This window comes from Taudactylus pleione, unplaced genomic scaffold, assembly GCF_031769625.1.
Source record: "Taudactylus pleione unplaced genomic scaffold, aTauple2 ptg000329l, whole genome shotgun sequence".
NCBI lineage: Eukaryota > Metazoa > Chordata > Amphibia > Anura > Myobatrachidae > Taudactylus > Taudactylus pleione.
Genome location: NW_028284730.1, coordinates 7,665,302 through 7,693,046, shown reverse-complemented (window position 1 = coordinate 7,693,046; position 27,745 = coordinate 7,665,302). Strand labels below are relative to the sequence as shown.

At 44.3% G+C, this 27,745-nt stretch overlaps 1 protein-coding gene across 2 annotated transcripts; it reads left to right on the top strand.

Moving 5' to 3' along the window:
* The first annotated feature begins 103 nt into the window (after positions 1-103).
* Positions 104-27,745, top strand: GNRH1 (gonadotropin releasing hormone 1). Of its 2 annotated transcripts, none has more exons than XM_088443236.1 (4): positions 104-158; positions 20,861-21,005; positions 24,467-24,556; positions 27,658-27,745. In XM_088443236.1, exons 1-4 carry the CDS (start codon positions 151-153, stop codon positions 27,697-27,699), a joined length of 285 nt encoding a protein of 94 aa, XP_088299362.1. In that variant the 5' UTR covers positions 104-150; the 3' UTR covers positions 27,700-27,745. The 2 variants fall into 2 exon arrangements, with proteins under 2 accessions (XP_088299362.1, XP_088299363.1); XM_088443237.1 differs by having other exon boundaries at positions 138-196.

Below are 27,745 nucleotides of genomic sequence, written 5' to 3'. Positions count from 1 at the left end.
AAACCAGATTACACAGCAGGAACTCTGAATTTACAGTGTCAACGTGTTCTCATCTCTGTGTGAGCTGTGTTTGTCCTGCTGTATAAATAGGAGACAGTCAGAGATGCTGCCACCCGGCCAAACCTGACAGACGTGCAGCCCGTCCACCACATGAACAGGTAACCGCATGCTCTCTCAATTGGACAAAGAGGGACACGTAAGATTTGTTCTAGACAAACACTTTTTATGTGTTCATAGACATTGGCATATACCTCAGCGCACCCTGTACTTGTAATAATAATATGCTGTGACTTATGACACTTCTCATCAAACTCCACCAAGCAAACAACATGTAATGAAATAGCAAGCGGATGACTGAGCCATTAGACGTGCTCTCTTCCCTCTTGTCTTAGTCATTTCAGCCACTTGGTGAGTTGGCTACTCTGGTAGCATCGTGTAAATGGCCCCAAAATGAAATTGATAAGATGATTATTCAGCATATGGGCTGAAGATGAGCAGTGTCTGCTTGGTCCCTGATATGTGTTGCTAAAGTAGAAGGTGACTCTGGCTCATTTATCAATAATCACATAATGCAATCTGGGCGCAATATTAGCGCCCAAAATCGCATTGCAGTATGTGATAATACCGACAGACTGTATCAAATACCACATGCAGGGACAAGGGCACCGTATCAGCGGTCTCTTCACTCCTCCATCGGGACTCCTGCACATGTGCAGTCTACTGATCATGCATGTGCGGTGGCCATTGCCAGGGAGGGTTCTAGAGGTAAATTTTGAGAAGAGTAGCCTATAGGCTAGAGGTTCCCAAACAGTTCATGTTTTAATTAGTAACTCGGTCAATTTGATTTAGCCACCTGTGCTCAACCATGGATCTCTCTAAAACCTGAACTTTTGGCGTGCCTTGAGGACTGCGTTTGGGAACCTCTGCTATAGGCTACAGCGCTAACACCACCAGTCTTTAGATCCGATATCCGAACTTGCGATAAAACCCAAATTGGGACTCCGTTCTACTCGGAACCCCAAAGTGATCCAAGCCGGGACTCTGTTCAACTCGGAACCCTAAAAGTATCGGCTGATCTGCTGCATAATTGTTTAGGTGTGTATGCAGGAGCGTTAGCCGATAAATGGCTTGAACCGCTCCTGCAAACAGTTGGAATGGGAGGTCGCATCTTATGAGCAGTGTTATTTTAAGATGACCGAACTGCCGATCCATTGAAGAATATACACAGTGAGCTAGAAATAGCTCTGTGTGTAAAGGATAATTGCCCTGAGGATCGGAGTGTTTATCTGACCTGCTGAGTGATCAGCATAGTGTGTACCAGGCTTAAACTGCTCATAAAATGTGACCTCCATATTCTAGAGTTTGCCTGAGCAGATTACGGAATATATCAGCTAACGCTCCTGCACACACACCTATATAATTATCGGCCTGATCAGCTGATACCAGGTATCCAGCCCGAAAATGGTATAGGTGTGTACCTAACTTTACCCAAACTTGACAGCTAGCTGTAATGCTGAAAAGGTAGGGAAAATGTCGGGACACGAAGCAGAACTGCTGGTACACTCCTCCGATTGAATAGTAATGTACTTTGAGGTCTTTAAATAGAAAAATATGGCCAATCAGGGGCATAACTAGAACTTTGTGGGCCCACAGCAAAATTTTGAAGGCCCCCCCACCGACTCGGGTTTACACCAGTGTGGGTACCCCAACCACTGGGATGCCAGTTACATCCCATATGTATTCTATATACATACATTATATATATAATATATTATATACATACATGGATTTATGTACAGTATATACATGTGTATATTATATATATATATATATAATGTGTGTGTGTGTGTGTGTGTAAAAAAGGGGGAGAAAAAGCAAGCGCCTGATAGTCTAGTAGTAAAGATAACCATTCAGAATTGTGTTTGTCTCCAATATATATGTGTACCCTGTATACGCTTGTTATGTAAGCGTCTCATGTAACATTTGCGCCAAACACGAGACTCCGCGTCTAGAAGTTTCACTCCTGTAACACCTCTGTCCCGGACTCAATGTATGTCACATATACAATATTCTGGCACCTGAAGCTACTGAAGAGGATAATCCAGACACCTACGTTCAGTCCCATGAGCAGAGAGCTTGACTTTCAGAAATTCACTCTTTTCCTGCCCCCTGCTTTATACAGCCGGTAATATCAACCTTATAAAGGGGGACGGGGGCCGCGATGACAGGACGCGTCGGCACGCCCCCGCTCCGCCTACTTAAACCGCCCTCATCCTCCCTGCTGCATCGACTTGGCAGCCACCTCCCGGAGGGGGTTAACAAAATGTCGGTAAGTATGATTTGGCACCTTTTTAAAACCCCCAGTTTCCATTTTTTAGGGTCCAGGAGTATTTCCCAAATTTTTCATGCACTAGATTGCTTTTTGTAACAGAGTTCACTTTTGCAAACTTGCATCTAATTAGCTGCAAAGGGGGCCAGTTGCTGTTGCAACGGCGTAGAAACAAGGGCAACAGTACTTCCAACCCACAATTCCTCCAGCAGAATTTAGATAAATCTGGCCAAATTTAATGTAATTTAGCTGGAGAATGACAAAATCATGTATAAGTTTAAACATAATTTTGGAATGATTTTATACATTTGGCCAGTTTAAAGATATTTGTAAACAACCCAATCCATTTCTCGCCAGTAAGGGAGATTTGAAGTTCTGTCTCCCATTTAATTTGAATCTCTAAGCTCTTGTCTTCCATAGAGGATAGACAGAGATACAGCTTTTATGATTCAATGAAAAGAGTTTGGAAGTTATATAGGAAGGAGGGTCTGACAATTCGCAGATTTGGAAGATATCAAATCTCTAATTTGAAGATATTTGTAAAAGTCGTTGGTGGCAGGGGCAGAAGTATGGGAGACAATGGAGGCGCCTGCCGCCGGGCGCCAGCACTGAAGGGGCACCTCCTCCATCACCCACAATATGGTCACCCCATTTAGGGCTGTAAATATGGAAGATAGGGGGGCACTAAATGATAACTTGCCTCCGGGCATCTGGCAACGCCACTGGTTGGTGGGTAGGAAATATTGTTCCCGAAGCTGGAGGAACGACTTAAGATGTTGGTTGCTATATAGATTCTGGCCTGTCATTATGCCACGCTATGACCAAGTATATAAAGATACATTGGGAATTAATTTAGAGCCGCTAATATAGAAATGAAAGAGGTTGGGAGAGAGACCTCGCCATAGAGTTAAATCATCTTGTCCCAAACCACTAGAGAATCTGATATACTCTTCAGTCTAAGGGATTAAGGGGGTCTACTTTGGGAGTCCGCCTATAAAAGATCTGTTAAGGGAAAAGGCACACAAATGGAGCACTCAATATAGGGTAGTCTACTCAAGGTAGAGGGCAATCCAATCTCTTAGTTGGGCTAGAAGGTAAGCATGTTGATAAAGTTAAAGATTAGGAGCAGCCAAACCACCCTTTACATCTAAATAAGCAAACCCTAAACATTCTGGGTCTCTTGCCTTTCCAGAGAAAAGATGACAGCAGAAAATTTAGTTATTAAACTAACAGGAATTAAATAGGGTATAGTCATGAAGAGATTTCAGGAGTAACATAGGGCCTGATTCAGAGCCGGTCGCTATTTGCGCTCGCTCGTCCAGAAAATAGGGGTGGCTATTCAAATGAACCGTTCGCTGTTTGCGGTCTGTTCACGCCTCTAGGTCTGAATGAGCGAACAAACTACGCCCCCTGTCCGCTCGCATCCTACGTCATGTCCGCTATTTATTAGATTAATCGAGTACATCGAACAGGGTATGAGCTGCTCGCTATTCTTGTGGTTGGTTTTTGCTACCACAATTTTGCGAGCAGTTCTGGCTATAATATAACCCCGTGACGTGGTCAATGACGCTGCTGTTTTAAATATGCACACCCATAAAACGCCCGCTTTGACCTTTAAGCACGCCTGCGATCGGATCTCCACTCCCCGTTTTCAAGCACCTTCCCCTGTTACCACCCACATACGCCTCATCCTGTCACTCAAATTAGCAGGCATTCGCTATTTTGCGAGCACATGCATTTCGGCCACACTGACTGGTTCGCGCATGCGTATAACGATCCGTACGCATGCGCAGTTGGGCAAACATTGCTCGGAGCGAACGAGCTGCCACTTACGAGTGGCTCTGAATCAGGCCCATAATTTTTTACTGAAGCCGTATGTCCTAACCAAGAAATCTCATAGTTGGCCCAGTTCTTAGTGAGAGTAATAAATTGTAGGAGTAATGATTGGTAATTACAGGGTATGGTGTCCTGTAGCTGTGCAAGTAACTGTATACCCAGGTATTTGAGGCGGGAAGTCATAATGATATTGTTTCCGAAGAGTGTGTAAAGAATTCTGATCTATACCATACGCTAAAGCTTCAGTTTTTTAATTTATAGTAAGAAACTGCTGAGTATTCACCAAGATTATCATGGAGAACAGCTAAAGAAGAATTGAGTTTTGTTACCAATAAGAGGACATCAACAGCAAATAAACAGATTTTATGCGTAAAAGTGTCAATAGAGAGACCCTGAAGGGAATTAGAGGCTCTAATTTTTTTCTGTTAAGGGTTCTATGGCTAATGCGAATATTAAGGGGTACCATTAGATATGTTAAAGGAACCTGGACAAAAACCCATTACTGAAAATATGAGCCGAGTAGTTATTATATAATGTTAGAATCATCTTTAGGAACAATCTGCTAAAACCAAATCTGCCAAGGACCCTAGCCATATATAACCAGTGCAATCTATCAAAAGCTTTCTCTGCATCGAGAGAGAGTAAGGCCATCGGCACAGGGATAAGAGCTTCTAAAAGGTTAAATACTCTTCTGGTGTTGTCAGGTGCCTGTCGTCGCATGACAACCCCAACTTGATCCTGAGAGATCAGACCAGGGAGGAGATGGTTCAACCCATTGGCCATTATGTCTGGTTTCAGGATTGTAATTATCTGGGCCTCCAACATTTCTTTTGGAAATTAGTTATGAGATACATTATTAAGAGTTTGGTCAATAGAGGGACGAGGTGGCACAGCTCCAGACTAAAGGCGGGTATCCACTACCCAACAGTGAAAAGACTCAACGATATCATTATTGTTCAGTCATTCACTACACTGCAGGGTTCCCACACTGAACGATGTCGTTCAGTGCAGGCACAATCGATCATCTGCAAACATGCTGAACCTGACAATATCGTCAGGTTGACCAGCATGTTTGCACGATGATAGATGTCTAAAAGACCACATTTTCAAACGATGTTCAAACAATTATCGAATGATTATCGTTATCGATATCGCTAATTTTAATCGTCTAGTGGATAGGCACCTTAATGGTGCTTGGTTAGACCAAGATATAGGTAATTTGCTAATACTGTAAATATTCTTGAGGGACCATTTATCTGACAATACTAAATCAATACTAGAGTAAGATCTATGAACTGAGTAATAACAGGTATAATCACGTACACCAAGGTTTATTTGCCCTTCTGCTCCACTGGAGGTTTCTGTCCTCCCTGAGCTCGCCTTAGGACACCTGCGTTACGATTTGACAAGTGTACCGCACCAGTTTCTTTTATGTTTCTTTTTGTCAGTATGTTTTCTATCTATCCTTGTTTTATCTAAAAGCAAAAACAATACTCTATTTAAACTTGAATTGGCGATAATGATTGGAGGACAGAGATAGAACTTGTTTCACTGCTGAGATTGTTAAAATCGCTTATATACAGTATAGTCTTGCCCTGCTCTGCATGTAGAAGAGTCTCCAGCTGAATAATGTAGGGGTGGAAATGGCTATAAGACTGGGAACACCTTCCAAAATGAACTTTTTTCACTGCCACCATCTTTTAAATAATCTGTCCTTAAAAATTAAATCTTGTTTTCCACCGGACACACATTCCTGTGTCCGGCAATGCTGGTCTCCTTAGCACATGTGGGACCCAGCGATCCATTGAGAAGCTATGTTTTGGGTTTATTGTCCCAAATATTTTGCTATGGGGAATAGCATTTGAATGGAATGTCTCTACTGGTAGAGATCATATTCTGCCAATAACTGTGAGAAGGCAGAGGCTAAGGAACGAGCTGCAGACTGGGCCAGTGCAATGTTGAACCTACCAATGAGAAATAAAGCACAGGTATTGTTAATATTAACAATAAGAATAGCTATGTCACCTTTTTTATAGGGACCACTGGAAGCACAACAGGTTGGAAATCGGTGGTTTGTAACAGGGGGGAAGTGCAGAGGGAAATGAGACTCTTGTATTGCTACAATATCTACTCAATTGTTCAGCAAAATATTTCAGAGTGACACGTCTTTTATTGGGTGAATTAAGGCCCTTAACATTAATACTTAAAAACTTAACCATGACGGTATGTCAAAAAAGATATGAAAGCCATCCGGAATATCCCAAAGTAGAAAAACCATAGTGCCCGCGTGTATGCATAGGTATTACAAATAAAAAATAGGGAGCAAAAAGTGAAGAACAACTGGGGAAAGAACAAAAATAGCATCCATTAGGGAGCTAGAAATGTTGTCACTAGGAAATCATGACTAAATAGTAATGGGGGTAGGACTTGGGATTGAACCATCCCAGCACCCCACATAGCAAGTCATATAATATAACAGTTGGCTATAATAAACATATACAGTAATAAAACAGAGATATTTGACCACATAAGGGTATGGAGCAGTGAGACTAAAAAACACAAAAAACTATAATTATAGTCTTGAACCACTGCCTCTGACTAATCCTATTGGAGCAGGAGACAAATATTAATCAGTGTAAAGAACAGATAGAACTCTGGAAATATATTCTATAAAGAGAATAAAGAGCTAGCCTCACTCATGAAACTCAAGATATAGAACACACTAAAGGTGTGCACTGTGTACATACTTGGCGATTAGGAAAGACAGTACGATTACGACATCGTAATCGTTCAGTCGTTCCTGATCCCCTGTAGTGCCTAAACTGAACGATCAGTCGTTCAGTGTAGGCACCCTCCATCATTTCAGAACATGGCCAATCTCTCGTTATAGGCAGATTGGGCTGCATGTTCAGACGATGGACAATGTCGGGAATGACCAGCGGGAGCGCGCATCGGGCGCATGGCACCGGGTGGCTGGTCAGCTGAGTAAGCCTCAGATTACTCAGGCTGGCCAGCTTGCAAGCCCAGCAGACTGCATATGTAAACACTTTCCCTGGGCTGGCCACTCACGGAAAATGGGGCACACACCCTGTTTCCGGGAACGCCGGCTGCACCTGCCCCTTCATTGCCTCTGCTTGTCAGTCAAGTAGAGGCATTCAAGGGTTTGCGTTGCGTCTTAGCAGGACCCATTCTGCACACTCGCAGAATGGGTCCTATGCACACACAGATTCTCGATAATCGGGAATCTACATTGAGCAGTGCACTTGTGTGTACTGCTGAATCAGGCCCTTAGACATAAATATTATTACCTGAAATGTTATTACATGAAAGCCTGTGTACAGCTATATGTCCAGGTTTTTAAGATGGCGCCCACAGAGCCTGCAGATTGCATGGAGCCGGAGGGAGCCAGGAGTCTGTGAGACAGCCGCCGGGAACCAAGTCTGGCAGCGGAGTTCCAGTGCGGGTGGACCATCTACATACATTTTTTTTTTTTTTTTTTAGTTCCACCTTAAATGCTTTCTCTGGGGCCTTAGGACCCTCTTTATCACAATCCCCATTTTTAATGCGAATGTGCTAAAAAAAAAAAATGTGCCTACATTCACAATCTAAATATAAATATTTCCACGCCAATTTAGCAATAATCTCTTGCCGGGAGACAGGCTCCAACAAGAGCTTACGCTATCACTTTGCTTCCCTGGGTCCTACGCAGCTAATGACATGCGCAACTGTCGGCCAGCACATGCATCATCGGGAGCCTATGGAGGGGGAACTGGAGGATACAGTAGCCCAGAGACTAGCGCCATCTTCAGATGGCGTTAGTAGTCGGGGCCAAGCTCCGGAATGCAATGCAAAGCATTCTGGAGCTTGGTAAATCCTACTGCATAGCAACCCCATAGAATCTTATGGGAGCTGTTTTGTGGTTGGAAATCGTGGGAGATAGTGGAGATAGCTGCTGCCGTCCCTCTATGTTAAATGGTGGGGATCCTTAATATTTGTGGTACCAACCCTAAAACTGCTGTTTTTGGGGAATATACCTCCAATATTGATTAATAGATATGCCCCTTAAACTGACAATCACAGAGACTGGTTAGACAAGTGTTGAGCAGGGCGAGAGCAGATTACAGACAATGCAACCTGCAGAACACAGAAACCCCTGTCCAAATATAGAATTACTGATCCTCCACTGTGTCATATGTAAAACGTTTTCTGTGGAAACCTACATAACAGATAAAAATGCAGATAGTCTTGTTATATTTCACTGATGTTATCTCACCCAGGTATCAAATATCCAGTATATTCATAGTTTCATACACACAGGGTAAGATTTTCAGTGTATAGTAATGGAGAGTATTGGGATGTATCAGGGAAGGGGAAGGACCTCTCAGTATACAGAACATTGCGAATGATTCAGCAGAGGACGGAATTGCAGCAATTCCATCCGGCTAAAATGCAAATGCAACATCAGGCGTCTGACACGTCCTTGCTGCATCTGCAGTCTCAGCACTACGACCTAGGTCTCACCATTGCAACCATCTTGGCTGCCCCTTTGGCCAGGCTGTGTAAGCTGAAGCTTACTGCAGCCTGGCCGGGTCCTGGCAGCCTGCAGGGCTAGGAAGTCTGCGTCTATGGATGCACTCTGGCCTTGGCACTTCCGTAAAGTGGGGGCGAAGCTTCCGTGTCCTGAAAAGCAGATCGTCCTCGCCACCCCACACCGCCCCGCAAACGCCTCTGCCTGTCAATCAGGCAGAGGAATATGGGGCCTGCATTCGTCCAGTCACGGAGCTTGTATAATACACAGTGCACACAGTTGGCTAAGTCCAGTCACGGAGCTTGTATAATATACACACAGTGGGCTAAGCCAAGTCACGGAGTTTGTATAATACACTCAGTGGGCTAAGCCCAGTCACGGAGCTTGTATAATATAAATAATACACTCAGTGGGCTAAGTCCAGTCACGGAGCTTGTATAATACACACAGTGGGCTAAGCCCAGTCACGGAGCTTGTATAATACACACAGTGGGCTAAGCCCAGTCACGGAGCTTGTATAATACACTCAGTGGGCTAAGTCCAGTCACGGAGCTTGTATAATACACAGTGCACACAGTTGGCTAAGTCCAGTCACGGAGCTTGTATAATACACACAGTGGGCTAAGCCAAGTCACGGAGCTTGTATAATATAAATAATACACTCAGTGGGCTAAGTCCAGTCACGGAGCTTGTATAATATAAATAATACACTCAGTGGGCTAAGTCCAGTCACGGAGCTTGTATAATACACAGTGCACACAGTTGGCTAAGTCCAGTCACGGAGCTTGTATAATATACACACAGTGGGCTAAGCCCAGTCACGGAGCACACAGTGGCAAGAAGTAGAACTACTCTCTCTAACTAATCTAACTCTAATCTCGCTTTTCCCCTCTCTATCACTACCTAACTAAGCGTGACTGTTCCGTCTGGATACAGTCACGCGAAATGGCGCCGACAGCCAGGCGCTGCGCCTTTTATAGAGGCCAAACGTCACCCGTCTCTCGCGAAGTCTCGTGAGAATCCAATGCCGGACGGGTGACGTTCGGCCTCGAGGTGGAATCCGAGTCAGGCGGGAACACCCGAACTTGCGTTCGGGTGGACTCGGATTCCACCTGTTCGGAGCGGTTCGGATTCCTCAGAATCCGAACCGCTCATCACTAGTTATTTGTTGAACAGGCTCATTGGAAATAGTGGTCTAAGGGGCCTATTTATCAAATCGTCATGAATAGACCCATTTGATATTGTGCCACTCCCAATAGATCCTTATTAGACCAATTTCGGAAACAAAAACGCAACCAAACAAAAATAATAATGCAGAACAGAGGGCCTGAGTCAGCAAGGAGTGCTATTCTGCTTATACGCACGCAATGCAGTTTCTAATATCAGCGGAGATATATAGAAGTTTGCATTCGCATTGCAGTCGCAGCCTGACATAAAGACGCCACTTCCCCTTACTCACATCTGTATACTTTGTCAACATAGCGAAACAATCGGTAACATCGAGTAACATCGGACCCATGTGCACAATTAAGGCAGGTCAGACCTCACTAAGGAATTGCTTACTTCAGCGCACGCTATGAAGCCTCGGGCTGCGTGTGGTATCACAGTGGATAATTTATGCACGCCCATGCAACGGCGTTGAAATGCACTGGCACGCCTGCGTCTTCGCCAACCATCCCCCGTTACCACCCACAAACAGCACTTCCTGTCGATCATTCTGCCATGGGTCTGCGTAGCCTCTGCGATCACAGTCCCGATCGCAGCATCTGGTTCGCGCACTGCGATTCGTATGCATGCACAGTGTAAATGAATTGGCCAAAAGCGTGCGTATAAGCAACTGCGTTCCTTGCTGAATCAGGTCCAGAGACTGCGGTCCCATCTGCACATAATGTGTCTCAGGCTTCCAGTTCAGAGTCAATAAAAAGCTAATATATAACAGAAAAATAAATATATTGTTAGAATTTTTTTTTATATTTATTATATTATTATTTACTAATGGTGACAACGCTTTATTGTGCTAACAGCATTTTCTCCTACATTGCTCCTTACAATTGCCATCTTGAATTGGTGATAATGCCTTTTGGGGATCCTAGATGGCCATCAACTTAATGTCTCTCAAACAATCTGTGCTATGCCCTAGCGTTAGTGAAGGTGTGCATTGCAAGGGCTCGGATGGCCCCTCGGGGTCCTATCCTTGGCGACTGGGTTATACTGGTGAATATACTGTCGCACCCAAGAAATTTATATATACGAAATAGTAGCAATCTCCTTGTCTCCCTGAAGAGTATAGTAATCCCCATGATTGCATATTATCCCCATTATGAAGCTGATATATACCGTGCATCCAGAAAGTATTCACAGTGCGTCACTTTTTCCACATTTTGTTATGTTACAGCCTTATTCCAAAATGGAATAAATTCATTTTTCTCCTCAAAATTCTACACACAATACCCCATAATGACAACGTGTAAAACGTTTTTTTTTAGATTTTTGCAAATTTAATAAAAAAAAAAAAAAAACTAAGAAATCACATGTACATAAGTATTCACAGCCTTTTGATCAATACTTTGTTGAGGCACTTCTGGCAGCAATAACAGCCTCAAGTGTTTTTGAATATGATGCCACAAGCTTGGCACACCTATCATTGGGCAGTTTTGCCCATTCCTCTTTGCAGCACCTCTCAAGCTCCATCAGGTTGGATGGGAAGTATCGGTGCACAGCCATTTTCAGATCTCTCCAGAGATGTTCAATTGGATTCAAGTCTGGGCTCTGGCTGGGCCACTCAAGAACATCACAGAATTGTCCTGAAGCCACTCCTTTGATATCTTGGCTGTGTGCTTAGGGTTGTTGTCCTGATGAAAGATTAACCGTCACCCCAGTCTGAGGTCAAGAGCGCTCTGGAGCAGGTTTCCATCCAGGATGTCTCTGTACATTGCTACATTAATCTTTCCCTCTATCCTGACAAGTCTCCCAATTCCTGCCGCTGAAAAACATCCCCACAGCATGATGCTGCCACCACCATGCTTCACTGTAGGGATGGTATTGGCCTGGTGATGAGCGGTGCCTGGTTTCCTCCAAACAGAACGCCTGGCATTCACGCCAAAGAGTTCAATCTTTGTCTCTCATGGTCTGAGAGTCCTTCAGGTGCATTTTTTGCAAACTCCAGTTGGGCAGCCTTGTGCTTTTTACTAAGGAGTGGCTCCCATCTATCCACTCTACCATACAGGATTGATTGCTGCAGAGATGGTTGTCCTTCTGGAAGGTTCTCGTCTCTCCACAGAGGAATGCTGTAGCTCTGACAGAGTGACCATCGGGTTCTTAGTCACCTCCCTGACTAGGGCCCTTCTCCCCCATTCGCTGAGTTTAGACGGACAGCCAACTCTAGGAAGAGTCCTGGTGGTTCCGAACTTCTATCATTTACGGATGATGGAGGTCGCTGTGCTCATTGGGACCTTCAAAGCTGCAGATATTTTTCTGTACCCTTCCCCAGATTTGTGCCTCGAGACAATCCTGTCTCGGAGGTCTACAGACAATTCTTTGGACTTCATGCTTGGTTTGTGCTCTGACATGCACTGTCAAGTGTGGGACCTTATATAGACAGGTGTATGCCTTTCAAAATCATGTCCAATCAACTGAATTTACCACAGGTGGACTCCAATTAAGCTGCAGGAACATCTCAAGGATGATCAGTGGAAACAGGATGCACCTGAGCTCAATTTTGAGCTTCATTGCAAAGTCCATGAATACTTATGTACATGTAATTTCTTAGTGTTTTTTTTTTTTTATTAAACTTGCAAAAATCTCAAAAAAACTTTTTACACGTTGTCATAACGGGGTATTGTGTGTAGAATTTTTGGCATGAGTGAGATAATGAAACCATTGATTTTTGATGGTTCAATGTACACAAACTTTGTCTAAAGCACAAATTAATAAAAATATTGTATAAAATGACCTGCAGGCTGTGTGTATAAGGTGTATATAACACATAAATGCATTCTGTGTGTATATTAGGGTCCCATTCTCAAGATATTTCATTATGATATGCAATTATTCCAAAAAACGGAATATTCCATTATTCAAAATACCCCTGGTCCCAAGCATTTTGGATATGGGAGACTCAACCTGTACATCCAAATTTGATCATTAGTATCATTGCCCTGCATTGGATATAAGGTAGAATGATCCCTATGGTTACAGGCGTTTTCTGAAAAGTATCGCTGTGTTTTCATGAACAAGTAGATCTTATTTACATTTGAGACTTATTTTCATTTGTATGTAATTCCGTTTATGACACGCCTCTGTATCAGTACACGCCCACTTTACCACCGCGCTTATAGGAGCTGCTTTCACAATCTCCCTGAAATGCTTTTTCAAAAGTAGGCAAGTATGTCTTGAGCATGTCTGGGGGCCCTGGATAGACTCCCCATATAGCTCTGCATCTGCATCTATAATATAATACATCTGCGAGCCCGTCCACCGCTGGTCCTCTAATAATATCCTATAATGTTGCTCACTAGATATTCCGGTTCTTTAAATTACTCCTGTTTAGATCTACGTGTTTTTTTCTTCCTTTGTTCTATTGCACTCTTTATATGCGGACATTGGGCCTGATTCAGCACAGGAGGGAATTGCAAAGCTGCACACAAGCAGCTTTGCAATTACGTCCTTGCAATTATGGTAATGCAGCTGGAGGCGTCTTTACTTTACTTACATTACTCATCCCTTTTACGTCCAAGGACGCAGCATCGGATAATCTGCAATCACATCGGCCAGCTGAGTGAAGCACGGGGTCACGCAAACCGCCACTGCAGATACAACAAAGAGGCCAGGAAATCTCCATCAACCAATAGAGATCCTGGCCTAATCCATCCCCCCCAATGGCGACAACTAACCTCTGGTTCGAAAAACTGAGGCTGTCGCCGCCCCCTCCCGCCTATGAAATGGCAGCAGACTGTCAATCACTGACAGACTGCTGCCGGACTGCGTGCGAACATGCAGGACCCATACTGCACATGTGCAATACAGATGCGACTCCTGCGCAGATTCCCGACCGTTGGGAATCTGCATTCAGCAATGCACTGCTGAATAAGGTCCATTGTTTTTTCCCTGTCATTTCTTGTAATCCTCCTACTATTTTGTCATATATATTGTATATTCATTCAATGTCTTGCAACAGTTTCTTTTATGTTTCTTTTTGTCAGTATGTTTTCTATCCTTTTTTTTTTATCTAAAAGCAAAATCAATACTCTATTTAAACTTGAATTGGCGATAATGATTGGAGGACAGCGGTAGTACTTGTTTCACTGCTGAGATTGTTAAAATCGCTGATATACAGTATAGTGTTCCCCTGCTCTGCATGTAGAAGAGTCTCCAGCTGAGTAATGTAGGGGTGGAAATGGCTATAAGACTGGGAACACCTTCCAGAATTAACTTTTTTCACTGCCACCATCTTTTAAATAATCTGTCCTTAAAATTAAATCTTGTTTTCCACCAGACACACATTCCTGTGTCCGGCAATGCTGGTCTCCTCAGCACATGTGGGACTCAGCGATGCATTGGGAAGCTATGTTTTGGCTTTATTGTCCCAAATAGTTTGCTATAGGGAATAGCGTTTGAATGGAATGTATCTACTGGTAGGTTTTCGATTGCTTATGACTACAACTGTCCCCGTATGTTTGTGGGTATTAGAGATCATAAGCTCCACTATGGCACCTACTGTTGGAGTAGCACATGATCATATGTTTCATTTTCAACTAGGGCCATATCTGTGTGGAGTATGCTTGAACCCTCATTTGTCAGGTCGCTAGCTATTGTAGTCAGTTGCTTCAGGTGCTGTCAAGAGAGCTGAATGTCTGTGAGCGGTTGAGGCTACACTGTATGCCTGTCCAGCAGCCACTGAGAGCTCCGAGGGGGCAGGGCCATACTGTATGCCTGTCCACAGCCACTGAGAGCTCTGAGGGGTGGGGCCACACTGTATGCCTGTCAAGCATCCACTGAGAGCTCCAATGGGGAGGGGGCCACACTATGCCTGTCCAGCAGTCACTGAAAGCTCTGAGGGTTTGGGGCCACATTGCATGACTGTCCAGCAGCCACTGACAGCTCTCAGGGGGTGGAGCCACACTGTATTCCTATTCAACAGTCACCGAGAGCTCTGAGGGGGTGGGGCCACACTGTATGCCTGTCCAGCAACCACTGAGAGCTGTGAGGGGGGTGGGGCCTCCCCTTATTTTTACTCTGCAACTGTGGAGAAAGAATTTAGGCTGATTATTTTATAGATAGAGGTGTGCACCGGCCACTTTTCATGTTTTGGTTTTGGATCTGGATCTTTCTTCGTGTTTTGGATCTGGATTGGTTTTGCCAAAACCACCCTTCCGTGTTTTGGATCTGTATTTTTTTGAAAAAAAGCATAAAAACAGCTAAAATCACAGAATTTGTGGGTTTTTCTGCTCCTATGCTATTATTAACCTCAATAACCTTAATTTCCACTCATTTCCAGTCTATTCTGAACACCTCACACCTCACGATAGTGTTTTTATGTCCAAAAGGTTGCACCGAGGTAGCTGGATGACTATGCTACGCGACACGAGTGGGCGGCACAAACACGTGGCCCATCTAGGAGTGACACTGCAGTGGCAGACAGGATGGCAGTTTGAAAAACTAGGCCCCAAACAGTACATAATGCAAAGAAAAAAAAGAGGTGCAAGATGGAATTGTCCTTGGGCCCTCCCACCCACCCTTATGTTGTATAAACAGGACATGCACACTTTAACAAACCAATCATTTCAGCGCCAGGGTCTGCCACACGACTGTGGCTGAAATGATTGGTTCGTTTGGGCCCCCACAAAACAAGCTGGCAATTAATCTGTCCCTGCACAAACTGGCTCTACGGAGGCAAGATGTCGTCCTCATCCTCCTCATTCACCGATTCCTCACCCTCTTCAGTGTTGTGTACATCCTCATCCTCACAGAGTATTAATTCGTCCCCGCTGGAATCCACCACCACAGGTCCCTCTGTACGTTCTGGAGGCTGGTCTCCCTGGAAGAGTTGATAATTCATTTTTATGAACCTCATCTTCTCCACATTTTGTGAAAGCAACCTCCTACGCCTTTCGCTGACAAGGTTCCCGGTTGCACTAAACACTCTTTCGTAGTACACACTGGAGGGGGGGCAACTCAGGTAAAATAGAGCCAGTTTGTACAGGGGCCTCCAAATTGCCTCTTTTTCCTGCCAGTACAGGTACGGACTGTCTGACATGCCTACTTGGATGCTGTCGCCGATGTAATCCTTTAACAGACAGATGCACGCTTGTCGCAGCTGCTTTGAGGATGCAGGTGCGGCTACTGCGCATACATTTCACACACAAACATAGAAAAAAAGAAGATTATTTTATTTTGGTTGGAGCGCACTTTGGGGGTTACACCACCCTTTAACAGACAGACGCACGCTTGTCGCTGCTGCTTTGAGGATGCAGGTGCGGCTACTGCGCATACATTTCACACACAAACATAGAAAAAAAGAAGATTATTTTATTTTGGTTGGAGCGCACTTTGGGGGTTACACCACCCTTTAACAGACAGACGCACGCTTGTCGCTGCTGCTTTGAGGATGCAGATGCGGCTACAGCCCACACAATTCACAAAGACAGAAAAAAAAGGAGAATTTTTTATTTTTTGTGGAGCGCACTTTGAGGGTTACACCACCCTTTAACTGACAAGCCAGCTGGCCCTTTACTTATGACACAGGCGCATGCTTGGCTCTGCTCCTTGGCGCTGCTCCTTTGTTGATGTACGTGCAGCCACAGTGCCAGTGGCGTAAGTTCATCCCAGACGCCCGGAGGCAAGTTATCATTTAGTGACCCCCCTATCCCCCATATTTACAGCCCTAAATGGGGTGAATATATTGTGGGTGATGGAGGAGGTGCCCCTTCAGGGCTGGTGCCCGGCGGCAGGCGCCTCCATTGTCTCCCATACTTCTGCCCCTGCACAGTGCACACAATTCACAAACACAGAAAATAATTCCTCCACCATTCTGTCAGTGGTGACAGTATCATATGCAGTGACAGTAGACATGTCAGAAATTGTTGGCACGTCCTTCAGTCCGGACCAGATGTCCAAACCGGCCTTTGACTTATGACACAGGCGCACGCTTGGCGCTGCTGCTGTGTTGATGCACGTGCGGCTACTGCGCATACATTTCGCACACAAACACAGAAAAAAATAAATTGTTTATTTTTTGTGGAGTGCACCACCCTTTAACAGACTTATGGGACACAGGCGCACGCTTGGCGCTGCTCCTTTGTTGATGCACGTGCAGCCACAGTGCACACAATTCACAAACACAGAAAATATTTTTTTATTTTGTTTGGAGTGCACTTTGGGGGTTACAGCACCCTTTAATGGTCAAGCCAGCTGGCCCTTTAATTATGACACAGGCGCACGCTTGGCGCTACTTTGTTGATGCACGTGCGGCTACTGCGCACACAATTCACAAACACAAAAAAATATATTTTTTTATTTTTTTTGGAGTGCACTTTGGGGGTTACAGCACCCTTTAACAGACAAGCCAGCTGGCCCTTTACTTATGGGACACAGGTGCACGCTTGGCGCTAATTTGTTGATGCACGTGCGGCTACTGCACACACAATTCACAAACACAGAAAAAATATATATTATTTGGAGTGCACTTTGGGAGTTACAGCACCCTTTAACGGACGAGCCAGCCGGCCCTTTACTTATGACACAGGCGCACGCTTGGCGCTACTTTGTTGATGCACGTGCGTCTACTGCGCACACAATTCACAAACACAGAAAAAATATTATTTTTTTTTTCACTTGGGGGGAGCACCCCTGATGGCCAGAGCACCCCCTGGACAACACTACAGCACCCCTTTAGGACTGGGACACTGCACAGGACTTTGGAGTGGACACAGCCCCTATGGACAACTGACTGCACAACACAGTCCAGCCAGCCCCTATGGACTTTGGAGGAGTGGACACAGCCCCTATGGACAACAGCAGCACAGCGCAGCACAGCACAGCACTACACTACACTACACAGCCCAGCCAGCCCTAACTCCCACCCTCCCTCTTCACTGTCCACAGCCGAGTGCGAAAATGGCGCCGACGCGGGTACCTTATATAGATTCCAAAATCCGCGAGACCCGGAATGCGGGATGATGACGTTTTACCTCGATTTCAGATCCGAGTCAGGCGGGAAAAGTCGAGCCTGACTCGAATCGGCCTTGGATCGGGGGGGTTCGGATTTCAGAAGTCCGAACCCGCTCACCCCTAATTATAGATGTTAAAATATAAAGCATTTTGTCGTTAGTTTTCTTCTGTTATTGCAATAGTTGTACTACTGCGATATTTGATGATTTGCTCCGAGAATCCGCAAGTCTTACCATCGATGTTCACCCCTTGAACTATAAGGAACAGCTGGAGATGGGGTTTTTTCGCACTGTAATAAATAGAGCCCTTTCTCTAGTACATTATTTCCTGTTGCACAGAATGTGACACTGGAATTTCCCATCATTGTTTACATGTTAGCCCAGTCCATACTTGTGTAGGCAAATACTAACACATCATCTATTTGGGATTTTTCTGACTCCTTAAACTCTCATTGAAAAGCCAGCACAAGAAAGCACCTTCTTGTGAGTTTGTAAAGATGGTGACTTTACGTATAGCTCAGTGCTGAGCTATCCAGTCTCGATGGGGCCAGTTTACAGGTGCATATATGGGAGTTTCTTGGTCATTGAGTAGCTCTACTATGTGATACACATCCCAGGTTAATAGAGCACAAACCGTGAAACCTCGTCTAGTGGTCCAATCAATTAAGAGAGAAAATCCAGACAACACATGACCAGACACTTGCACTATAATTCATTATCTATAAATCATGTGTGTTAGAAAGCAGTGCGCTCCTGCACTGTCTCCTCGCTATGCATATATGCTGGGCACTAGGGCCCAGTGTCTGCAGGGAGGTCCATCCTCAAACCTGATGTTCTACTGTATATACGACTGCAGTCATCTTAGTATTGCGTGTAAGTGACATGGAGGGAGACAGAAATCTCTCCCAGTGTATACCCACATAAGGCTGTGTCAACGGGATGACGGCACTTGGGATACCAATGGTCAGAGGGCCTGATTCAGAGGCGCACGCTATTTGCGTGCACTCGCTCTGAATCAGGGTGTCTCCATTTATTTTATTCCGGCCTCCATGCCACTCGCACAGCTGTGGGTGACCACCCACAGCTTGTGCGAGCGGCCTGGCGATGGTCGCGATTATCGCGACCATCGACATTGCAAGGAGACCCTTGTGGTAGGGTCTCAGTACTCGCAATGCCTAGTGGACTTCCAGCTCTAATAGAGCCGGAAGTCCACTACTGACATCACGAGCGATGTCAGTAGGGCCACCCACAAATGGCAGGCGTTCCTTCGGGAACGCCTCCGTTTGTTCAGCCACCCCCCCTACCCACCTACAAAATGGGGCGAGCTGTCAATCAACATCGACAGCGGCCCCGTTTTGCTGCGAGTGCGCACTAGACCACCATCGACCCACGTTCGTGAGCGGGTCTGAATCAGGCCCAGAATCTAGATGCAGGCATCCCAACAGAGTTAGGTTACCGACACCTGTTGGTAGGTACCCTAACCCTCCCCCTCACCTCCCTCCTCAGTGCCTGAACCTAAACCTCACCCTCCCTCTAACCCTGCTAGTTACCTTCGGGATTCCAGCGGTCAGGATGCCCGTGGTTGGAATATTGACCGCATCCCGTTTAAGAATCCTGCAAGCAGAATACACTCATCGGCTGATGATCTGTATAGTACCCTATTCCACTCCATTACCAGTGTGCATATAACAGCAAGTACAACTGTAGCCGTTATCTACCAATTAACCAATACCACTGGTTACAGTATGAACAGCCCAGTTACTTAGTTTGAGTCATCCGCTGGTAGTATCAACACCTGCCCATACAACATCCTCTCCCTTTCCTCTCATTTAAAAAACATCCTAGAAATGCACTATTTTGTTAAAGTGTAGCAGACTATCCCTAACTCATTATTGTTTTCCTCTCTGACCCCTCCATGATGTATCCTTCCCTTTCCCCTTAGTAGGTAAGCTCATACGGTCAGGGCCTTCTTGTCATCCCCCTAGCATGTTACCAGTGCTCCGCTCTCTTTTCTTCTACTCTCCTTCAGTGCAAGCACCCTGCTAGCCCGATGCAGGGGCCATGGGACAGGGACAGTGCCTCCACCACGGCTATGGGCCCTAGGCATACTTGCCAACTCTCCCTCATTGTCGGGGAGACTCCTTGAAATAGTAGCAATCTCCCTGTCTCCCTGAAGAGTCTAGCAATCTCCCTCATTTCATCCTTACCCCCATTATGAAGCTGTTATTTTAAGAAACAGAGATATATACATTCTAATGGGATCATTAGTGTAATTTCCTTGCATTGGTTATTATAAGGCACAATGATCCCTATGAATTTCTGTAAAGTATCAGTGTGTTTTCATCAACAAATAGATCTTACTAACTGCTTTTGGGCTGGGTTTACATTTGGATGTAAGTCAGGTTTAGGACACGCCTCTCAGATTTATCAGTACACGTCCACTGTAACACGCGCTCATAGGTGCTGCTTTCACAATCTCCCTGAAATGTTTTTTCAAAAGTAGGCAAGTATGGCCCTGGGTGACGGCACCACTCGCACACCCCTGGTTATGGCCCTGGTAGTAAGGATTGTTTTTACTATGGTTTGCACTACAGCTCGTGTTACAATAGTTGTTGTATATTATTCTCTGTTACTTTGCGACACCTTATAAATAAAAGTTAATAATAAAAACTGCGGCAGGCCTCCTGCTTTGGTCACATTACAGTGCAGGAATGTGGGGTGAGTACTCCAAACTGCAGGGATTACCGACATATAATTTTTGTTGTCCTGCTAGTTGGGGGAGAAGTCAGGAATTAAATAATTTGTGATTAGATATACTTACTGTGTTCCCATTGCCTGTATACATTGCGGGAGGCATACAAAATGGCGGCCTCCATTGTGCGCAGGCAACACTTAAAGTAGCACCACATTTACTAACAAGAACCTCATATATGCAGCCGGGGCTGGATAAATAATAACATTACAGTATATTAATACATATATCCTGGTTTCACGTTTCAGGATGAATCGCTGTACAGCAACCAGTCTGCTCATTGGCATTGTACTTCTATTATCTGATCACGTCAGTCACGCTCAGCACTGGTCCCATGGGCCATGGCCAGGAGGAAAGAGGGACATTGAGAGTCTTCAGGACACCTATTCAGAGGTAATAAAACATAGGTTGTACAGGGTTATGTATTATGTGTTACAGTGGCCCTACCTCCCTGCGTAAAACCAAATACAGAACTCTTTGAGTAATCATAATTGAACTATTTCCCTGTACAGCTGTTAACTGTCCATACTGTACTTAGAAGACAACCTCTGAGTCCTCAGCAGAGATTTTTTGTTAAGTGTGAAAAATGGACTCAAAGGATCTGTTTTTGCAAATATGACCATTGTCCTATCCCTAATCATACATTAGATGAGCTCTCTAACACCACATATCACTGACCTGGTATCTCTCTCTCTGCCAAGCCTCTATCTTCAGCAAGAGCATGAATCCCTCTTCAGCCACATAGCATTACATACCCTAAGTCACTGGGCTGTACTGACCAGCATGAATAGCTTTCCAAACTTGTCAGGTTATAAAATTGAAGTGGGGCAGATGGCTGTTGTGGCTGTGGGATCAGGCATATGCAAGGGAGATTCAAACCTGTATATTATAACTGGAGATGTGCGCCAACCCCCATGTTTTGGTTTTAGATCCGGATTCATCTTCGTGATTTGGTTCTGTATTTTTTTAAAATAAAATATATATTTTTTTAAAAACAGCTGAAATTACGTCATTTTGACCTGTTAGCATGCAATACAAAACCTGGCTTAGGTTTTTGAATCCGAGTTCCAAACTGCAGGAAGATCCAAATGGGACTCTGTTCAACTCGGTACCCCAAAGTGATTCCAAACGCTGTTCTAGTTGGAACCCCTAAATTCGGTTGTTGTCTGTTCTCTGAGAATCGGATCCGCACATAACTAATTAGAACTACGTAGGTTCAGTGAACATATGGTTTTCCCAGTTTGTCTGGTGGGATGTAGAGGTGTATATCTCCTGGACACACGCCTCTATTTGACTTTTGGGTTAGCCAGTCAGCCAGCTCTATCTTGTTTTCTTTCATCTTAGGCCTCTGAGGATGAATCAGCAGGTGCAGGTTACATAATAACTGCAAAATACATGTAGTGCAGATATAGCAGGTGTAGTTTTGTACAGTTACCTCTCTCAATGAAAATAAATGAGGTAGAACTTTATTTGCATCTCCCTACTTTGCACTCCTGCACAGTTCACTAAAGTTTATTTAGACAGTACAGTTACTTGACACAAGAGCTGACATTTTCAAGCAGTCGGACTGCCACCCTAGCACCCAAACCGTTCCGGTTGCCTTAGCTTATTCATTTCCACATTCCTGACTCTCAGCATCATCTCTAGCTTCTCTCTCTCTCTTTGCTTTCTGGAGGCTCCTTCTCAGAATTTAGATACACTCGATCAGTGGCAGCATCTCTGTAGCCCAGGCTGAGGGTAACACAACTGTAAGGTTTAGCATCAATCAACTGAAAGTGTCCAGAAACTCAAATATTAGTCCATCACAGGCTCATTTCTGTCCAAGCCATGTGCAGCTACAGTAGATATTTTTTTTCCTCTTTTAAATGCACCAGCGTCATCATTTCTAAACACTTGTCTCCCACGAACACTTAAATACCTCTCAAATCAGCAAACATGCCCACAGATCACTTGGGGCATAGCATGATCACAGATCACTTGGGGCATAGCATGACCACAGATCACATGGAGCACAACATGACTAGCATTACATTCATGATAGGATTGTAGTATGTGAAGGTCTATTTAAAAAGGGGTTGGGTACAGGATGCCAGTGGTCGGGATGCCGGCGGTCACATATGGATAGAGGCATCCCGACAGTCAGAATTCCAACCCAACTAGGTAAGAACCCTAAGCCCTTACCCTCCTCCCTTGCAGCCTAAACCTAATGGGGCTGTGTTCATGCCATATGGATCGAGTGATGGAAAGCGTAGGGTGAGCCATTGTAGCCTATTGGCTACAACATCCGAAGGATCCCTCTCCGATAGGGTCTACTAGCGCATGCGCATCACATCAGCTGGGTCAGAGTCTGGATATTACAGAGCTGTTCTGACAAGATGTTGATGCAGAATTCTGGCGGACTTAATAGTCCATGATGAAATCTGTTAATGTTGACATAATGTGCGGGATGTACTAAGCATCGCAGCTGCGATGCTGTACATTCCGCCACTTATCGGGTACATATCGATATTAGTTACGCCAGTATGTACAGATATGTCCTCTTGCATCTTTGCTCCATATGCCATGTAGCTCGCCATGCTAGTTGCGCCCTACCATGGAGATGTATCTCACAGTATGCTGCAGTAAAGCGCAACAAAACATGCTGAAGCACTGGAAAAGCCAGAGTGTGTAATACAACTTTCTGTCCACCAGTTTACTGATTAGCTGAAAGAAACGGTCATTACACCAGTGGTTCTCAGACTCGGTCCTCAGGACCCCACACAGGTCACGTTTTGCAGGTCACCCAGCAGGTGCACAGGTGTATTCATTACTCACTGACAAATTTTAAAAGGTCCACAGGTGGAGCTAATTATTTCACTTGATTCAGTGTGGAGACATGGAAAACATGCACCGTTTGGGGTCCTGAGGACCGAGTTTGAGAAACTGTGCATTACACTATTCAGTAGTACTGGACTGTGTTTTGTCATGAATGAAGGATTAAATAAAGACACAGCAATTCAAGTTCAATATTCTTAAAGAACTCTACCGAACTCAATACATTGCTCCCAACTACCCATCACCTGGCATTTCTATGCTACTGTATGCCACCCAACTGCATTTTATGCTAAACCGCTATTGACATTGTACAGTATTGTACACTTTACCTGCTATAAAGTCACACATCACATCACATACACAACAGGTGTGGCTCTTGATACGGCTGGCATGTATGGTCGAGTGGTTAAGGAGAGCGCCTTACTGAGTGGGCACTTCAGGTTCGAAGCCCGGAAAGGAACAAAGTCATTTTGAACATTGGTATTTTTTTTTTTTTTTTTTTAATCTTCACTATTAAAAATAAATCATTTGGTTTGTGAGTTCTGTCATTTATAAAAATACCTATCTGTGTTGGCCAGAAGATGCACAACTAGCATTAAATAAATACAGAGCAATTCCAGTTCAATACTCAAGGAACTCTGATTAAATCAATATATTGCTCTCAGCTTTCCACCACCTGGCATTTCTATGCTACTCCATTAGGAATGCGAAAAGTAGCCCATAGGCTTCTATTGCATAACGCCATCTAAAGATGGCATTACCCACCAGGTCCAAGCTTGATACATATGAGAAATGCGGACAAACCCCCATAAACTGCATTTTTGGGGGGTTTGACCGCATTTTTGCCCATAGTACTTCCTGCCCAATAACTGCTATCGTTAATGTTTGAGCGTGCTAAGAAAAATTATTTAAAATGTTGCTTGGTGCATGATGCCATATATTCTGTAAACATATCATAACCATTACATTAATGATTGATGTGATATCCGCAATTTCACTGAATGAGTTTGTGAAATTAAGCTATAATTGTTTATTCATAGGTGCCAAATGAAGTTTCCTTATTCACAGAACCACAACGCCCCGAGTGCTCCATCCCACAGAGCAGGCTCAGCCTTATGAAAGGGGCTTTGGTGAGTGAGTCATTACGGACAGTAACTTTTATTTATCTTGTACTTGGCATAATTTACCTGGCAATTGAGAGTGGTGTGAGGTTATGACTTTATACAGTCCTATAATTATAACACATAAGAGGCGGGCTGTCATGACCATAATATCACCACGTCTTGCCATTATGTGTATTTTATTCAGCCTGTCCTATTGCAAAAAGAAAATGGGCAGGATACAGCAACGTGAGAAATGCGGTCAAACCCCCGAAAATACAGGTTTGAGCGCTTTTCTCATATGCAACCAGTCCCGCAATGGCTTGGATACAGTGGGTAACGCCATCTTCAGATGACCTTACTCTATGGAAGCCTATGGACCTATTCGAAGAGTGCTGTGAGAGGGATCCAATCTGATCCCTCTCATCAAGCCCCTCTGAATGCGCAGAATTACACCAGGAGGACTTCTGAGTCATAGACCCGGAAGACCGTCATTCGCAAAGACAGCGCTTACCCGGAGAGCCGTCCTTTGTGATTTTGTTCATGCATACAGTCGTAATTAACGCCGGCATACATGCAAAGAGTGTGTGATGGGTCAAGCGTCCCGCCCAATGAGACAACTCTGAGACCGTGGTTACCGGATGCCTCCAATCCCTTCCGCCGTCACATACAGAAATGTCCTCATTAACAGAATTACACACCTCCCACAAGACTGGCATGGTCATCTTCTGACATAATTGCTTGGCTAATAAACTGGGATTATCATAGACAAGCAACATATGACGTTTTAATTCCTCAAGGTGTACAATACTATCTCCGTATTCAATTAGATCCGCAAAAAAGTATCGATGATTGCGACTTTTCACCAGGTGGAAACCTCTCTCCTTATTCAATTCCATCCGCTTTTCGCGTACGCAAAAACGCAATGCAATGTAATAGGCGAAAAAGATTCGCCTCTGAATAGGTGGAGAAAAAAGTGCAAAAGCTATTTTGGGGTGCAAACGTGGGGAAACCACTCAGCACCCTTGGGACAGCCCCCCAAAGGATAACTGAATAAAAAAAAAAAAACAGTAAAAAAGTGAACAACCCAAATAAGCACTTTGAAAATGGACGCGAAAAAGTGCAAAGTGGGGGTACAAACTTAAAAACTAGCGAAATAGACTTTTGTGGGGTCTGCAAGTATGGATGAGGTGTTTTTTTTTTTATTGCAGGTGCTTGCTGAATGTGTGTTTTTTAAAACTTTACTTTAGTGACTTTAAACCATGCTAGCACCCATTTTCATGTACCCCAAATTTGACAGGACTACTTATTTTCACCAAAAAAACTGCTTAATGCCATTCTTCACCACTTGTGCAAAGATGCTAATTAGAAGAAATTGACACACCTTAAGTACCCCAAATAGCTTTATTAGGGCTATTCGGGGGCATGTACATTGATCCCCAATGTTAGTGCATCTTTTAGGGGGTGTAAAGTAGATTTCCCCAACTCTGACAGCACTTCTCGCCTGGTTTGCTTCCCCCGGGTTGCGTTTTCACGTCTTCTGGAATTGAATACGGTGAATCGCGGGTACGCACACAATAATTTTCACAGCTAAAATACGTGATGTGGGCGAAAAGTCCGGCATGCAAAACTTTATCGTGTACGCAAAACTAATTGAATACGTGCCAATGTCAATAGCGGTTTAGAGTGTATTGGGGCTGGGTGGCATACAGGAACTTAGAGGAGAAGGGAGGGGGAAAGTGTGGAGCAATACATAACGTTGAGCAGAGTATTGAATCTGAAATTATCTGTTTTTATGAAAAACGTCCTGTACATCTTCACCACAGGCTTTTTTACATACTGTAAGGCCAGTTTGCTGTGCGGTACGGACGGCCTTGTGAGGTGTACAATACAATGTCTATAGTGGTTTAGCGTAAAATGCAGCTGGGTGGCATACAGTAGCATAGACATGACAGGTGATAGGAAGTTGGGAGCAATGTATTTAGTTCGGCAGAGTTCTTAAGAATATTGAACTTGAATTGCTCTGTCTTTATTTAATACAGGGCATGTGTCTCTAAGCCAACGCTGGTAACTCTTTATTTAATCCTGTATTCATGACAAAACACAGTTCAGTACTACTGTATAGTGTAATGAATGACAGGTTGCGTCAGCCAATCAGCAGATGGCACTTCAAAAGCATAATTGGCTATTTGACGCATGCACTGTGCAGTTTAGGAAAAGCGACATCTGGTGGACAGAAAGTTGTATTACACACTCCAGCTTTTCCAGCGCTTCAGTACGTTACGTTGCGCCTTACTGCAGCATGATGCGACTTAGAACACTAAGCAGCGGCATGGAAGGGCAAGACTAGCATGGCACGCTACATGGCGTAAGGAGCAAAGATGTTGCAGGACACATCTATATTAGTATTCAGACTCTAGTAAAACACACCGTATAAAGGGTTGGGTACAGGATCCTACCGACAGAATTTTGTGTTATAATCCTTACCCTAACCCTCATCCTCCTCTTTGTTGCATCATTTACTATCTCTCTCTTTATATATCAATGCAGTCCTCTAATTTCAATGTGCTTCTGCTGATCGGAGGAGCTTAGACCATGCCCATTTTGTCAGAGGAATTTTGACACTCCATATGTAATATGTATGTAACTCAATGCTGGTACTCTCATTGGTAAATAAAATGTGGTGATTTTCCGGTTGGAAACATACCTAAAATTACCGGAAAGGTCAGCCTTGGGATCTGAGCAGAGGATAGGATTGGATACATAATGGGGGGGTTTAATGAAGCCCTGATGGGCTGCTGTGCGCATTTCATGAATACAGTAGATGATACAGAAAACATCATTTATATTTGCTGGCACATAAGCAATGATTAGTACCAGTGACTACCTCCTATGGAGATACATCACAAAACGATCCCCGCCTGCATAATGGGAAATGTTAATAGTAAGAGATCAAACTGAATACAATAAATGTTTAGACAACTTTGAGGCGGAAGGTCCAGCTGTGAACAGTTCCATAATTACTCAGTACATACAAATCTCTGGATTACCAGCATAGAAAGCATTAACATAAAGGCGATATTTCCAGGACACAGATAGCTGTGGGACTCATGTCATTTTGTGTATTACAGATGAGCTGGCTGGAAGAAAATAATGGCAGAAAGAAGATATGAAGAGATCAAACAGCTTCTGTGACTGTCGCAGTTTAATCAATAAATC